The sequence below is a fragment of the Oncorhynchus nerka genome, linkage group LG14 (assembly GCF_034236695.1).
Source record: "Oncorhynchus nerka isolate Pitt River linkage group LG14, Oner_Uvic_2.0, whole genome shotgun sequence".
Taxonomy (NCBI): domain Eukaryota; kingdom Metazoa; phylum Chordata; class Actinopteri; order Salmoniformes; family Salmonidae; genus Oncorhynchus; species Oncorhynchus nerka.
In genome coordinates this window covers 20452684-20468549 of record NC_088409.1, presented here as the reverse complement: position 1 = coordinate 20468549, position 15866 = coordinate 20452684, and the positions used below count along the sequence as shown (strand labels likewise).

Genomic DNA, 15866 nt, shown 5'->3' with positions numbered 1-15866 from the left:
GTTGCACCTTAACAGACAGACAAACCCTCCCCCTCTTCATACCTGTTGCACCGTAACAGAAAGACAAACCCTCCCCTCTTCATACCTGTTGCACATTAACAGACAGACAAACCCTCCTCTTCCCTGTTGCACCTCTTCATACCTGTTGCACCTTAACAGACAGACAAACCCTCCCCTCTTCATACCTGTTGCACCTTAACAGACAGACACAAACCCTCCCCCTCTTCATACCTGTTGCACCTTAACAGACAGACAAACCCCCCCCTCTTCATACCTGTTGCACCTTAACAGACAGACAAACCCTCCCCTTCATACCTGTTGCACCTTAACAGACAGACAAACCCTCCCCTCTTCATACCTGTTACACCTTAACAGACAGACAAACCCTCCCCTCTTCATACCTGTTGCACCTTAACAGACAGACAAACCCTCCCCCTCTTCATACCTGTTGCACCTTAACAGACAGACAAACCCTCCCCTCTTCATACCTGTTGCACCTTAACAGACAGACAAACCCATACCTCCCCCTCTTCATACCTGTTGCACCTTAACAGACAGACAAACCCCCCCCTCTTCATACCTGTTGCACCTTAACAGACAGACAAACCCTCCCCTCTTCATACCTGTTGCACCTTAACAGACAGACAAACCCTCCCCTCTTCATACCTGTTGCACCTTAACAGACAGACAAACCCTCCCCCTCTTCATACCTGTTGCACCTTAACAGACAGACAAACCCTCCCCTCTTCATACCTGTTGCACCTTAACAGACAGACAAACCCTCCCCTCTTCATACCTGTTGCACCTTAACAGACAGACAAACCCTCCCCCTCTTCATACCTGTTGCACCTTAACAGACAGACAAACCCTCCCCTCTTCATACCTGTTGCACCTTAACAGACAGACAAACCCTCCCCTCTTCATACCTGTTGCACCTTAACAGACAGACAAACCCTCCCCCTCTTCATACCTGTTGCACCTTAACAGACAGACAAACCCTCCCCCTCTTCATACCTGTTGCACCTTAACAGACAGACAAACCCTCCCCTCTTCATACCTGTTGCACCTTAACAGACAGACAAACCCTCCCCCTCTTCATACCTGTTGCACCTTAACAGACAGACAAACCCTCCCCCTCTTCATACCTGTTGCACCTTAACAGACAGACAAACCCTCCCCTCTTCATACCTGTTGCACCTTAACAGACAGACAAACCCTCCCCTCTTCATACCTGTTGCACCTTAACAGACAGACAAACCCTCCCCCTCTTCATACCTGTTGCACCTTAACAGACAGACAAACCCTCCCCTCTTCATACCTGTTGCACCTTAACAGACAGACAAACCCTCCCCCTCTTCATACCTGTTGCACCTTAACAGACAGACAAACCCTCCCCTCTTCATACCTGTTGCACCTTAACAGACAGACAAACCCTCCCCATCTTCATACCTGTTGCACCTTAACAGACAGACAAACCCTCCCCTCTTCATACCTGTTGCAAACCTCCCCTCTTCAACAGACAGACAAACCCTCCCCTCTTCATACCTGTTGCACCTTAACAGACAGACAAACCCTCCCCCTCTTCATACCTGTTGCACCTTAACAGACAGACAAACCCTCCCCTCTTCATACCTGTTGCACCTTAACAGACAGACAAACCCTCCCCTCTTCATACCTGTTGCACCTTAACAGACAGACAAACCCTCCCCACTCCCCTCTTCAGACCTGTTGCACCTTAACAGACAGACAAACCCTCCCCTCTTCATACCTGTTGCACCTTAACAGACAGACAAACCCCCCTCTTCATACCTGTTGCACCTTAACAGACAGACAAACCCTCCCCCTCTTCATACCTGTTGCACCTTAACAGACAGACAAACCCTCCCCCTCTTCATACCTGTTGCACCTTAACAGACAGACAAACCCTCCCCTCTTCATACCTGTTGCACCTTAACAGACAGACAAACCCTCCCCTCTTCATACCTGTTGCACCTTAACAGACAGACAAACCCTCCCCTCTTCATACCTGTTGCACCTTAACAGACAGACAAACCCCCCTCTTCAGACAGACAAACCCTACCTGTTGCACCTTAACAGACAGACAAACCCTCCCCTCTTCATACCTGTTGCACCTTAACAGACAGACAAACCCCCCCTCTTCATACCTGTTGCACCTTAACAGACAGACAAACCCTCCCCCTCTTCATACCTGTTGCACCTTAACAGACAGACAAACCCTCCCCTCTTCATACCTGTTGCACCTTAACAGACAGACAAACCCCTCCCCTCTTCATACCTGTTGCACCTTAACAGACAGACAAACCTCCCCCTCTTCATACCTGTTGCACCTTAACAGACAGACAAACCCTCCCCCCTCTTCATACCTGTTGCACCTTAACAGACAGACAAACCCTCCCCTCTTCATACCTGTTGCACCTTAACAGACAGACAAACCCTCCCCCTCTTCATACCTGTTGCACCTTAACAGACAGACAAACCCTCCCCTCTCCATACCTGTTGCACCTTAACAGACAGACAAACCCTCCCCCTCTTCATACCTGTTGCACCTTAACAGACAGACAAACCCTCCCCTCTTCATACCTGTTGCACCTTAACAGACAGACAAACCCTCCCCCTCCCCTCTTCATACCTGTTGCACCTTAACAGACAGACAAACCCTCCCCTCTTCATTCCTGTTACACCTTAACAGACAGACAAACCCTCCCCCTGTTGCTCCAGACAAACCTGTTACACCTTAACAGACAGACAAACCCTCCCCCTCTTCATACCTGTTGCACCTTAACAGACAGACAAACCCTCCCCTCTCTATACCTGTTGCACCTTAACAGACAGACAAACCCTCCCCTCTTCAACCTGTTGCACCTTAACAGACAGACAAACCCCTCCCCTATCCATACCTGTTGCACCTTAACAGACAGACAAACCCTCCCCATCCTTCATACCTGTTGCACCTTAACAGACAGACAAACCCTCCCCCTCTTCATACCTGTTGCACCTTAACAGACAGACAAACCCTCCCCTCTTCATACCTGTTGCACCTTAACAGACAGACAAACCCTCCCCTCTTCATACCTGTTGCACCTTAACAGACAGACAAACCCTCCCCCTCTTCATACCTGTTGCACCTTAACAGACAGACAAACCCTCCCCTCTTCATACCTGTTGCACCTTAACAGACAGACAAACCCTCCCCCTCTCCATACCTGTTACACCTTAACAGACAGACAAACCCTCCCCTCTCCATACCTGTTGCACCTTAACAGACAGACAAACCCTCCCCCTCTTCATACCTGTTGCACCTTAACAGACAGACAAACCCTCCCCCTCTTCATACCTGTTACACCTAAACAGACAGACAAACCCTCCCCCTCTTCATACCTGTTGCACCTTAATAGACAGACAAACCCTCCCCCTCTTCATACCTGTTGCACCTTAACAGACAGACAAACCCTCCCCCTCTTCATACCTGTCGCACCTTAACAGACAGACAAACCTCCCCTCTTCATACCTGTTACACCTTAACAGACAGACAAACCCTCCCCTCTCCATACCTGTTGCACCTTAACAGACAGACAAACCCTCCCCTCTCCATACCTGTTACACCTTAACAGACAGACAAACCCTCCCCCTCTTCATACCTGTTGCACCTTAACAGACAGACAAACCCTCCCCCTCTCCATACCTGTTACACCTTAACAGACAGACAAACCCTCCCCTCTCCATACCTGTTGCACCTTAACAGACAGACAAACCCTCCCCTCTCCATACCTGTTACACCTTAACAGACAGACAAACCCTCCCCTCTTCATACCTGTTGCACCTTAACAGACAGACAAACCCTCCCCTCTCCATACCTGTTACACCTTAACAGACAGACAAACCCTCCCCCTCTTCATACCTGTTGCACCTTAACAGACAGACAAACCCTCCCCCTCTTCATTCCTTTTACACCTTAACAGACAGACAAACCCTCCCCTCTCCATACCTGTTACACCTTAACAGACAGACAAACCCTCCCCTCTTCATACCTGTTGCACCTTAACAGACAGACAAACCCTCCCCTCTCCATACCTGTTACACCTTAACAGACAGACAAACCCTCCCCCTCTTCATACCTGTTACACCTTAACAGACAGACAAACCCTCCCCCTCTCCATACCTGTTACACCTTAACAGACAGACAAACCCTCCCCTCTCCATACCTGTTGCACCTCAGCGGCAGTGCTCTTGAACAGCTCAATGTATCTCTTTCCCAGGATGTCTTTGTGCTTCCTGAGAGCGCACTGAGCATGCTCCTCACTGGCGAATAGGACAAAGGCATCGCCTGTCGGCCTTCCATCAGGGAAACGCACAAATAGGATGCCATCCTTGTCACCACTGACAGGACACGCCTCTTTAGGCCCCTCCTCTTGGGAGAAGAAGGCCAGCACCTGGTCAGGTGTGGCGGTGAAGGGAAGACCTCTCATCCTGACAATCACCTGGTCCTCTCGAGACAGAAACAACGCCACCTCACTGGAGGTACCGCCTGCTATCTTAAGGAAGTCTTCTCCTGTTGCCTTGTACACCTGCAGCAGAAAAGACATGGCATTAACTCCTGCTCTTTGTGCTCCAGCTGTTATTTACAGGTTATGTTTACTGGTGTTGTTAGTATCTGAGCCACACCATAGATAGAGTTCGTAAAAGGTTGATAACAGGTTATTAACAGGTCACCTCTATGTATCGTTGGTTAGTGGTAGGGTTAGTAAAAGGTTGATTATAGGTTATTAACAGGTCACCTCTATGTATCGTTGGTTAGTGGTAGGGTTAGTAAAAGGTTGATTATAGGTTATTAACAGGTCACCTCTATGTATCGTTGGTTAGTGTTAGGGTTAGTAAAAGGTTGATTATAGGTTATTAACAGGTTACCTCTATGTATCGTTGGTTAGTGTTAGGGTTAGTAAAAGGTTGATTATAGGTTATTAACAGGTCACCTCTATGTACCGTTGGTTAGGGTTAGTAATAGGTTATTAACAGGTCACCTCTATGTACAGCTGGTTAGGGTTAGGGTCAGTAATAGATAATTAACAGGTTATGTCTATGTATCGTTGGTGAGGGTCAGTAATAGGTTATTAACAGGTTACCTCTATGTACCGTTGGTTAGGGTCAGTAATAGGTTATTAACAGGTTACCTCTATGTACAGCTGGTTAGGGTCAGTAATAGGTTATTAACAGGTTACCTCTATGTACAGCTGGTTAGGGTCAGTAATAGGTTATTAACAGGTTACCTCTATGTACCGTTGGTTAGGGTTAGTAATAGGTTATTAACAGGTTACCTCTATGTACAGTTGGTTAGGGTTAGGGTCAGTAATAGATAATTAACAGGTTATGTCTATGTATCGTTGGTGAGGGTTAGTAATAGGTTGATAATAGGTTATTAACAGATGACCTCTATGTATCGATGGTTAGGGTGAGGGTTAGTAATAGGTTGATAATAGGTTATTAACAGATGACCTCTATGTATCTGTTGCCCATGTGGTGTTTGTGTCTCTGCAGGGCCATGTCTCTGTGCTCTTCAGTGATGAAGCGGACCATAGCCTCTCCGTTCCTCCGACCCTGGGCGTTCAGACACAACGCAGCACCACCTCTGGACAACACATATTAAAACCATTTCAATACACTACACACCATCATAACAGCAATGAGTCAAACACAACACACCACTAGACAATGAACACACATACTTGGCAATGTTGAGTCCTCTGAAGAAGCGAGCGATATCCTGGTCAGATGACTGCCACGGCAACCCCCTCGCTCTGATCACTGTGTTGTCACACACACGCTCCATCTTACTGCTACACACACGCGCGCACACAGACACACACACACCAGTTAGCATCAAACCACTCACACGCTCCATCCAACTATGTAAGAACACCAATGAATAGTGTCTTATCATCTACCTTACTGCTAATCTATCTTAACGAGTCTAGTTACCAAGTGCCACTTTCAAACTTCTCAGTGACTTTCTCTGGGTTTGAGAATGTGTGACCTACAACAAACAGAAGACCAGAGCAGAAGTCAAAGATAAGCAACAACGACAACATTATGAGAAAAGTCAGAGTTTGCGTAAGTTAGTGTGTCACTCACATAAGGGTTCCAATAGCAGGGCTAGAACGATGTTGGCCATGGTCTGGACCTGCAGTGCTGCTGTGACCGGTGACAACATGGCCGTCGGATCCAACATGGCCGTCGGATCCAACACAGCCGTTGGATCCAACACAGCCGTTGGATCCAGTACGGTCGGCGGCTCCAATATGGCTACTGGCTCCACAGTTACACTGAGAGCTGAGGAAACCGTGGTCAAGGAGAAAACTACAGGAGAGGAGCAAGCAAGGTGTGTGTGCATGTGTGTGTGTGATAGTCCTGCTTCCTGGTAGGTGTGTAGGGCTGGTGTTAGTCCTGCTTCCTGGTAGGTGTGTAGGGCTGGTGTTAGTCCTGCTTCCTGGTAGGTGTGTAGGGCTGGTGTTAGTCCTGCTTCCTGGTAGGTGTGTAGGGCTGGTGTTAGTCCTGCTTCCTGGTAGGTGTGTAGGGCTGGTGTTAGTCCTGCTTCCTGGTAGGTGTGTAGGGCTGGTGTTAGTCCTGCTTCCTGGTAGGTGTGTAGGGCTGGTGTTAGTCCTGCTTCCTGGTAGGTGTGTAGGGCTGGTGTTAGTCCTGCTTCCTGGTAGGTGTGTAGGGCTGGTGTTAGTCCTGCTTCCTGGTAGGTGTGTAGGGCTGGTGTTAGTCCTGCTTCCTGGTAGGTGTGTAGGGCTGGTGTTAGTCCTGCTTCCTGGTAGGTGTGTAGGGCTGGTCCTGTTGGCTCAACACACAGCATGTTCCTCTTGGAGCTACAGTGAGACACGTCAATTGTGTCTCTATTTGCATTTCAAAACCTCTAGTCCCACAGCCAACACCCTGAGGCCTGCAGACACCTCCCCCATGGGAGTGTGTCAGTATCACACACACTTTAGTGCTCTCTCTCTCTCACAACCACGCACACGTGTTAGCGAGCACACACACACACATGCACTAACAGCATGAAGCTACACTACAGAAGCAGGGTTCATGCAAAGCTGTAAAATGAACCAAGTGTCATTACTGTGAGTGTCTTTGCTGTGAGTGTCTTTGCTGTGAGTGTCTTTGCTGTGAGTGTCTTTGCTGTGAGTGTCTTTGCTGTGAGTGTCTTTGCTGTGAGTGTCTTTGCTGTGAGTGTCTTTGCTGTGAGTGTCATTGCTGTGAGTGTCATTGCTGTGAGTGTCATTGCTGTGAGTGTCTTTGCTGTGTTTCTCAGTTGTAAGGATACATTCTGCCATGTACTGCACCTCCAGGCTCTTGGTGTCTGCAGACGGGAAGTGCTTCCTGAACTCTTTCCTCAGGTCAAAAAAGGAGTTGAAACATTCTGGCAGTGCCAGGTTCTGCCGAGGAAGACAACTGCAGACATTACACACTGGGCACTGACATCAATTCAACGTCTATTCCAAGTTGGTTCAGCGTAATTCTATTGAAATGACGTGGAGACAACGTTGATTCAACCAGTGTGAGCCCAGTGGGTAAAGTCACATACATTCACCCAGGGGAACTGAATGTGGCATGTGCTTGGATCACCAGAGTTTGAGTCTTGCACGGACCAAATATACTGTAGTATGTTCCTTTAAAAACGTTCTGACCATATTATTATTGATTGAACAGTAGAGAGGAGGAAGAGAACATGTGCAGCCAACCATTGACAGATGTTAGGTGTTGGGTCGTATCAGGAGCTACGCTGTCTGTTTACCACCCTCATTTACATATTTACTCATGTCAATAAAGTTAGGTTCCCCATGGGTCTGTATATCATACTAGATGTGAGGGGGGACTCAAGATGTAATAGGAAAACGGTGCGTGTGTGTGTGTGTGTGCGCGCGCGCGTTCATGTTCAAACAAAGCCAAGAGAATATGTCAAGACAACCTCCCATTTCAACATCATGTAGAGCAGGATCTTGACAAAACATTTGACATAACACATGTCTTTATGGTTCTGTGAACACCAAACGCTTCTGCTGGAGGTAATTGTGCTCCCCGCCCTGCCAGCCTGTACCCTTACCTTGCCCGCAGCTTCGGGGTGGAGAACCTGGCGAATGTGGAGCTGCCCGTCCGTACACACACACACTGACGTGCCCGCGCCTAAGCTGTTCACCTCATTGGTCAATCTCAGATGGAACTGTTTAATAAACAATAAACAATTACAGAACAACTCACTGGTAATATTGAAAATCCACTAACATTTTATTGGTTAAAAGTGTGATCATTATTCTGGTGATGATGAATAACAATGCAGCCATTTATAATCTCATTATTCAGCAAGCGCCATAACATTGACCACAGTATACAATTTCATCCAATGAGTTAGAACTGTTTCCTACTGACTAATAAACAACCTATTAATGCTGTTTATAGACTATTTAAACTGAGTCTACCTTAATGGAAAGTATTACCATGAAGACAAAATATTTACAAAAACATCCAAATATAGGCGTACAAATTACTGCTTGTGATAAAGTCCAACTTGAATGGCTTGTTGTTACTTTCAAGTGGCTGGAAACGATTTGTGAGGTGATGTCATCAATGTTTGTGTGTGTATGTATGTCTATTGTCTTTTGTCTATGTATGGTTTATATTTTTGGTTTCAGAGGACAAGCACTTTAATTGCTGCTAGTTGTATAAGCCTCATTATGCAAATTGGTGGTCATTTGCATTACTAAGCTCTTAAAGATCCACACCTCCTCATCACTCAATGGACTTTAATAAATGTCCCTCAGGCTGTCAAGTAAAATGCCATCAAATCTATAGGGATCGAAAACGATGATTCATTATTAGCCAATTATAATTAGATATCCCAGGATCAAGGCCTAAATAAACAATCAATTGTTATAAAACTCCAATCAATGCATTGGTGCCCCTGATTTCAAGTGAATGGATGGTAAAGCAGGATATGATGAGTTCAAAAATGTATTTCATAAAAAATCACGAGACAACAGATACTGTCTGTACCTGGTTTATCGCGTTCTCCAAGCCTGTGACTGTAGAGACAGACTCCTCGCTGTCCTCTCTCTCCCCCAGACAATCTTCTGTAAGGTCCGAGTGCTCAGGCCTTATTAACACCTCATTCACCTTTCCCAACTGGACCAGAGAGAAAACACACACACTTCAGTACATTTAAAATAACAATGTGTACACTTAAAAAACACACTTTAATATGCAGAATGGAGTAGCCGATTATGGCACATTTATGATCAGTTTTGTCATTAGACCTCATAAACAGAAGAAAGGTAGTGTATTTTAAACCAAATAGGGCACATTGACGCAGAGAGCATTCTGGTTATGTTGGATGAATATTTTGTCTTTCTATAGATTACCTCATCCTGAAAAAAGAATAATAGTCATTATCCTATTATCTTAACGAAGAAAGGAAAATGTTTTAAAGATTACCTTTTTGTTCTTCAGGTCCACGAGCTGCCACACCAACTGCTCGAGCTCCGTCTCGTCCGAACCCAAGAGGTCTCCGCTCGCGCCAGATGTGGTCGTGAACAACACCGCCAGGTAGTCTACCTGAGCCGTCATTTTCAGGGTAAATACAAAAAGAAACTACTCTAATTACACCCAAAGAAATAGAAAATAACCTATAGCTACACCCCCAGAACAGTATAGAACCCAAAGAATCCAGCCACCCACACCCAGACACCTATGCGCAAAGGTGTGCTCAGCAACTCCAGATAGTTTTAGTTGCTTCTTGATTGCTTGATAATCTATGCAAAGTCTCCGGCACACCTCATCGCAGTGTAATGGCTGAATGTTCCCTTTTTGTGATGCACCTACCTGTGTGCGCTGCGGACCACGTGACCCAGGTAGCTACCTGCATGGGGCGTATTCATTACGCCTATTCCGTTGCATAGCGCTTCTTAAACGGAAGCAAACGGGACGAAACGGAGAAGGGCCTGCCTGCATTTGTCCAATAGAAACTCTTGTTTCCTCTGTTTGCTTCCGTTTGGTTCTTAACCTGTTAACGGTGTCCGTAATGAATATACACCCTCTCTTTCTGAGTGCTGTCCTCATTGGTGCTTTCAAACAGGGACGTGGCACGACATCGCGACAAACCCATCGGCCCGACCTGAACAACATACATGAGAAGAACAACAATCTCATATACTAGCCTACAAACTGATCTTTGCCTAGTTTTTATCTCTATTCATGAGTAGACGAGTGCATAGGCTATTTCCAAATGCTACAATTGGCATATAGGCTGCAGTGGGAAATGTTATTGAAAACAATGTAATGTAACATAATGTTGTTTTATGCATTTCTGCTACTGCTGAGAAAATATTGAGACCAGCCAATCGTGGCAAATCAGTGAAATCATTACAATAAAGTTTATAAGGACTATTTACCAATAAACACTGATGAAAAATATGTAGATCCATTGTTTTCATTTAGGCTATTGTAAAATACATATATCAAATAGTCAAAGTCAGGCTACTGCCTGTTTTTTACGGCATCTTTAATAACCTATTATGAGAGTGCCATTGGCAGAAGCCTGAATAACGTTGAATGAACTCTCCAATATGCACCGATATCAGATCAGTTTGTATTTTTACACATTAGAAAAAAGTTAGATTTAAACTGATTCGGGGTCTGTCTTTACAGCTTGCCGTCGGGTTTTAAAACCCGGAAACCGTTGTGGCTAGATCCGGAAGTTTACCCCAAGTGAAAACAGAAAAACATGGCGGGTGACACTTTAACGGAGCTACTTTTTCTGGATACGTTCAAACATCAAAGTGCAGAGGTAGCTAAATCTGTTAATAGCACTTGCTATTTTATCCCAGGAGTGTACTTAGCTGAGATTCCAGTTAGCTAGCTAACTACGACTTCTGATCCCCCCCGTTCCCCTAGGCTAATGCTAACACGGTGGCCACCTTGCATAATAACTAAATCGTCCATCCAAACTAAGTGTGATGCATTGTTTCCTAAAAAGGTATTATGTTTTTAAGTAGGTTACGGGTTCTTATATTCAGTGGTCTCTTCTACAGTTGCAGCGGGGATAGGGATACGCGAAACTAGCTAGCCATAACGGATAACGGGACAGTCGGCAACGGCGTGTGCGCAGATTGTTTACCCGCTTGCTACTCACACAGCTAACGTGTATGTTTACTTTCTAGTTAGCGACTCACACTGTTTACGTTACACAGACAGTTTACCGACTGTTCATCTTGACAGATATAGTCTACAGTTACTGTCTGCAGATGAATACACGAAATTCCCAGTTCTGTTTTTGTATGGCACAAAAAGTGCTGACTGTTTTTGTTGTGCACCAACATGGTCTAAATAAAAATCTAATCACATTTTAGTGTTCACATACGCTGAATACAAAGGATGTGGTAGGCCTTACAGTGAAATTATTCAAATGTGTTCTGTCTGTAGCTGACCAATGTGGATGTGGTGCGGTTCCCGTGTGGGGTCCTGATCACAGAGGTGCGCGTCATTCCCCCTGGAATTAAAGCACACACCAGCCTGCCAGACAACCGGGCATTCGGGTAAGAAACCATCATTCAAGGTGTATAAGGGAGAGCTAAATAAATATATACTACTAGCTATGTGCATGTGACATCTGAGACTGGGATGTGTATGAGGGGAACTTCAGGGGCCTCAAACAATCATGCATAGGCACAAATATGTGCGTAAACCATGCGTGGGATCCTTTCCACTCAAAGTGTGCAATTTATCAATATGAACATTTGCCATGACCGTGCTCACACAGTGCCATGTGGTGGAATAATGCCTTGATCACACCTACAGCCTCATTGCGCAAAATGGTATGAGCGTGAGTTCAACATTCACCTTCTGCTACCATTAAATGTCAAACCGTCTACCATACAATTTGATGCATAAATTCAATAAATCCAATGTATGCACCACATAGAACAGACTAATGCAATTCTGCAAGGCAAACGCAGCATTCCATTGGAAATGAATGTACTTCTAGTGTACCAAAACGCAATGACGCTGTCGGTGTGATCGAGGTGTAAGTGAACTGTCAAGCGTAGAATGGGGGGAAATATATGTTGAAAATGTCTGAAATTGTGATGGAGTAATAATTCAATAATTTTTGGATGTTATTGTATTTCCATTGTGAATTCATGCAACATATCTTGACAGGCATATAATTTGACCACCAGTGCATTTGTTACTATAATAATTCACATAAAGTACAGTCATTTGTTAAACTTATTTAAATTTTATTTAACTAGGCAAGTCAGTTAAGAACAAATTCTTATTTACAATGACGGCCTACCCCGGCCAAACCCAGACGATGCTGTGCCAATTGTGCACCACCCTATGGGACGCCCAATCACGGCAAGATGTGATTTGAACCAAGGACTGTAGTGATGCCTCTTGCACTGAGATGCAGTGCCTTAGACTGCTGCGCAACTCGGGAGCCCAAAGTTAGAGGCACGTGTGAAAGTGAAACCATTGTTGAAATATGATAAAAGACTTTAAATAATGGGAAATTGAATGAAAGGTTGATCAAATTTGACACATATTTAACAGATGTTATTGCAGGTGTAGTGAAATGCTTGTGTTCGTAGCTCCAACAGTGCAGTAGGATCTGTGCAGTAGTATGATCTTTCTCAGAAAGTACTGATTGGTTTTGGGAAATTATATCTGATGAGCCAATCTTCTAGGATTTTTGTGAGGACTTAAGACTTACTTTAAAAAGGCAACCGCATGCCATTCCGGTGCACATCCAAGTGCTGTCCACCCTCAGGTGTTTGGCATCGGGAGCTTGCCGATCGGCATCTCACAGCTTCGATGAGACAGTGTTTTGGATGCAATCATCAGTAAAACAAACTGTAACGTACAATTTCCTTACACCATTGCCCAACAGGTTGAAGTCAAGAGGGGTTTCTTTGCCATCAATGGGTTCCCAAATACGAACGGAGTAATAGACGGCACCCACATCGCCATAAAAGCACCATCCCAAAACGAGTTGAACTATGTGGACAGAAAAGGCTTCCACTCTTAATGTGCAGGTGATCATTTATGAGATGGGCAGAAGACGCTGCTGAATGTGGTGGCCAATGTTGGCCTATACGCCTACAGGAAGGAGCTGTTGAGGATGGATGGCTTATTCCTGACTGTTGTCTACTCATTTTATGTAGATTTGCCATTGCTAATGCAACTCATTGTCTTAATGGTTATACTGGTCAAGCCACAACTGAGAGAGACAAATAAAACCTTTTGGTTGTACTCAATCTCTGACACTAGTACCTACTATTTTCTTAGCTTTCTTTGGTTGCGACGTTGTATATCCTGGTACGGTGTGGTATATTCCCCACGGGCTTTAAAGGGATGATTTTGACCATGTATGATTAATTGGGGGCACTTCAAAATGCAAATAGCCACGGTCGTGCACGAGCACTGAGGCTGAGAACATTTGATATTTATCAGCGATTATCTCCTTCCAGTCTACGCATGAAGCTCGTAGGATTGTTTGAGAAATCACACTTTTTCTATGTTTACGAACATTCTAAATTCCGTTCGTAAGAAGTATTTTATAGAAGTTTCTACTCAATATTGATTTGGGGTGGCAGGGTAGCCTAGTGGTTAGAGCGTTGGACAAGTTCAAACCCCCGAGCTGACAAGGTACAAATCTGTCGTTCTGCCCCTGAACAGGCAGTTAACCCACTGTTCCTAGGCCGTCATTGTAAATAAGAATTTGTTCTTAACTGACTTGCCTAGTTAAATAAAGGTAAAATAAAACAATTAATTGATAAATGAGGCCCCAGAGCTGTAATGTTCAGTTTGGCCTCATTCTCACCGGGTAGTTGGGTGATTTGTGAGGTAATCGTAGCCGGACAGACAGGATCTCTCATGTGGCTGAAAGGGGGGCTAAGTGGTGATGTCATATCCTGTTCCTGTCTGTGTTTCCAGGGAGACATCGCCTCATTCCTTCCAGCTGGAGCTTTTCTTCAACAACCTCACTAAACCCAGCAGCGCCTGCTTCCACAGACTGGGCAGGTCAGTAACACTTTGTACATTCTATTTGAATTGAATGTGTTTGTGTAAAAGACATATACAACAGAAATGTACAATGTGGACCCAGAGGATAGCACTTAAAAGTATTAATTAAAGCACTTGTTTCCAAAGAGTGGTTCTCGACTATACCTCTACTTCTCTCAAGATCTGTATCCCTCTGTCTCCTACCTCTGGCTCTCTCTGTCTGTATCCCTCTCTCTCTGTCTCTCTCTGTCTGTATCCCTCTCTCTCTACCTCTCTCTGTCTGTATCCCTCTCTCTCTACCTCTTCCTCTCTCTGTCTGTATCCCTCTCTGTCTGTATCCCTCTCTCTCTACCTCTGTCTTACCTCTCTCTCTGTCTGTATCCCTCTCTCTACCTCTCTATCCTCTCTACCTCTTCCTCTCTGTCTGTATCCTCCTCTCTACCTCTACCTCTGTCTCTCTCTGTCTGTATCCCTCTCTCTCTCTGTCTGTATCCCTCTCTCTCTACCTCTCTCTGTCTGTATCCCTCTCTCTCTCTACCTCTTCCTCTCTCTGTCTGTATCCCTCTCTCTCTACCTCTACCTCTGTCTCTCTCTGTCTGTATCTCTCTACCTCTACCTCTGTCTCTCTCTGTCTGTATCCCTCTATCTCTACCTCTTCCTCTCTCTGTCTGTATCCCTCTCTCTCTACATCTTCCTCTCTCTGTCTGTATCCCTCTCTCTACATCTTCCTCTCTCTGTCTGTATCCCTCTATCTCTACCTCTGTCTCTCTCTCTGTATCCCTCTCTCTCTACCTCTGTCTCTCTGTCTGTATCCCTCTCTCTCTCTACCTCTTCCTCTCTCTGTCTGTATCCCTCTCTCTCTCTACCTCTTCCTCTCTCTGTCTGTATCCTCTCTCTCTCTCTCTCTACCCTCTTCCTGTATCCTCTCTCTCTACCTCTGTCTCTCTGTCTGTATCCCTCTCTCTACCTCTTCCTCTCTCTGTCTGTATCCCTACCTCTCTCTCTGTCTCTGTCTGTATTCCCTCTCTCTACCTCTCTGTCTGTATCCCTCTCTCTACCTCTGTATCCTGTCTGTATCCCTACCTCTACCTCTGTCTCTCTCTGTCTGTATCCCTCTCTCTCTACCTCTTCCTCTCTGTCTGTATCCCTCTGTCTCTACCTCTTCCTCTGTCTGTATCCTCTATCTCTACCTCTTCTCTCCTCTCTGTCTGTATCCCTCTCTACTCTCTCCTGTCTTCCTCTCTCTGTCTCCCTCTCTCTACCTCTCCCTCTCTCTGTCTATCCTCTGTCTCTCTGTCTGTATCCCTCTCTCTCTACCTCTCTCTGTCTGTATCCCTCTCTCTCTGTCTCTCTGTCTGTATCCCTCTCTCTCTACCTCTTCTCTGTCTGTATCCCTCTCTCTCTACCTCTTCCTCTCTCTGTCTGTATCCCTCTCTCTCTCTACCTCTGTCCTCTCTCTCTGTCTGTATCCCTCTCTACCTCTCTCTCTCTGTCTGTATCCTCTTCTACCTCTTCCTCTCTCTGTCTGTATCCCTCTACCTCTACCTCTGTCTCTCTCTGTCTGTATTCCTCTCTCTCTACCTCTTCCTCTCTCTGTCTGTATCCCTCTCTCTCTACCTCTACCTCTGTCTCTCTCTGTCTGTATCCTCTATCTCTACCTCTTCCTCTCTCTGTCTGTATCCCTCTCTCTACCATCTTCTGTATCCTCTCTCTCTGTCTCTGTCTGTATCCCTCTCTCTCTACCTCTGTCTCTCTGTCTGTATCCCTCTCTCTCTACCTCTCTGTCTGTATCCCTC

General features: G+C 45.5%; 1 protein-coding gene and 1 pseudogene across 5 annotated transcripts in view; one reads left to right on the top strand and one right to left on the bottom strand.

The window, feature by feature from the left end:
• The window catches only part of LOC115127787 (epithelial splicing regulatory protein 1-like), a 42480-nt gene extending 32591 nt beyond the window's left edge, over nt 1-9889 (bottom strand). For 4 of the 5 annotated variants that reach the window (XM_065027731.1, XM_065027732.1, XM_065027733.1 and 1 more), the window contains exons 1-9: nt 9505-9888; nt 9067-9195; nt 8120-8236; nt 7340-7451; nt 6148-6345; nt 5995-6049; nt 5742-5852; nt 5512-5644; nt 4224-4586 (exon numbers count right to left, since the gene is read on the bottom strand). In XM_065027731.1, the coding sequence (XP_064883803.1) occupies nt 4224-4586; nt 5512-5644; nt 5742-5852; nt 5995-6049; nt 6148-6345; nt 7340-7451; nt 8120-8236; nt 9067-9195; nt 9505-9636 (1350 nt within the window). In that variant the 5' untranslated portion in view covers nt 9637-9888. Of the gene's footprint in view, nt 1-4223; nt 4587-5511; nt 5645-5741; nt 5853-5994; nt 6050-6147; nt 6346-7339; nt 7452-8119; nt 8237-9066; nt 9196-9504 lie in introns of all 5 variants that reach the window. The other variant, XM_065027735.1, reaches the window with a different exon arrangement.
• An 877-nt stretch (nt 9890-10766) lies between these two features.
• LOC135575038 (protein virilizer homolog) overlaps nt 10767-15866 on the top strand; it is a 53816-nt pseudogene continuing 48716 nt past the window's right edge.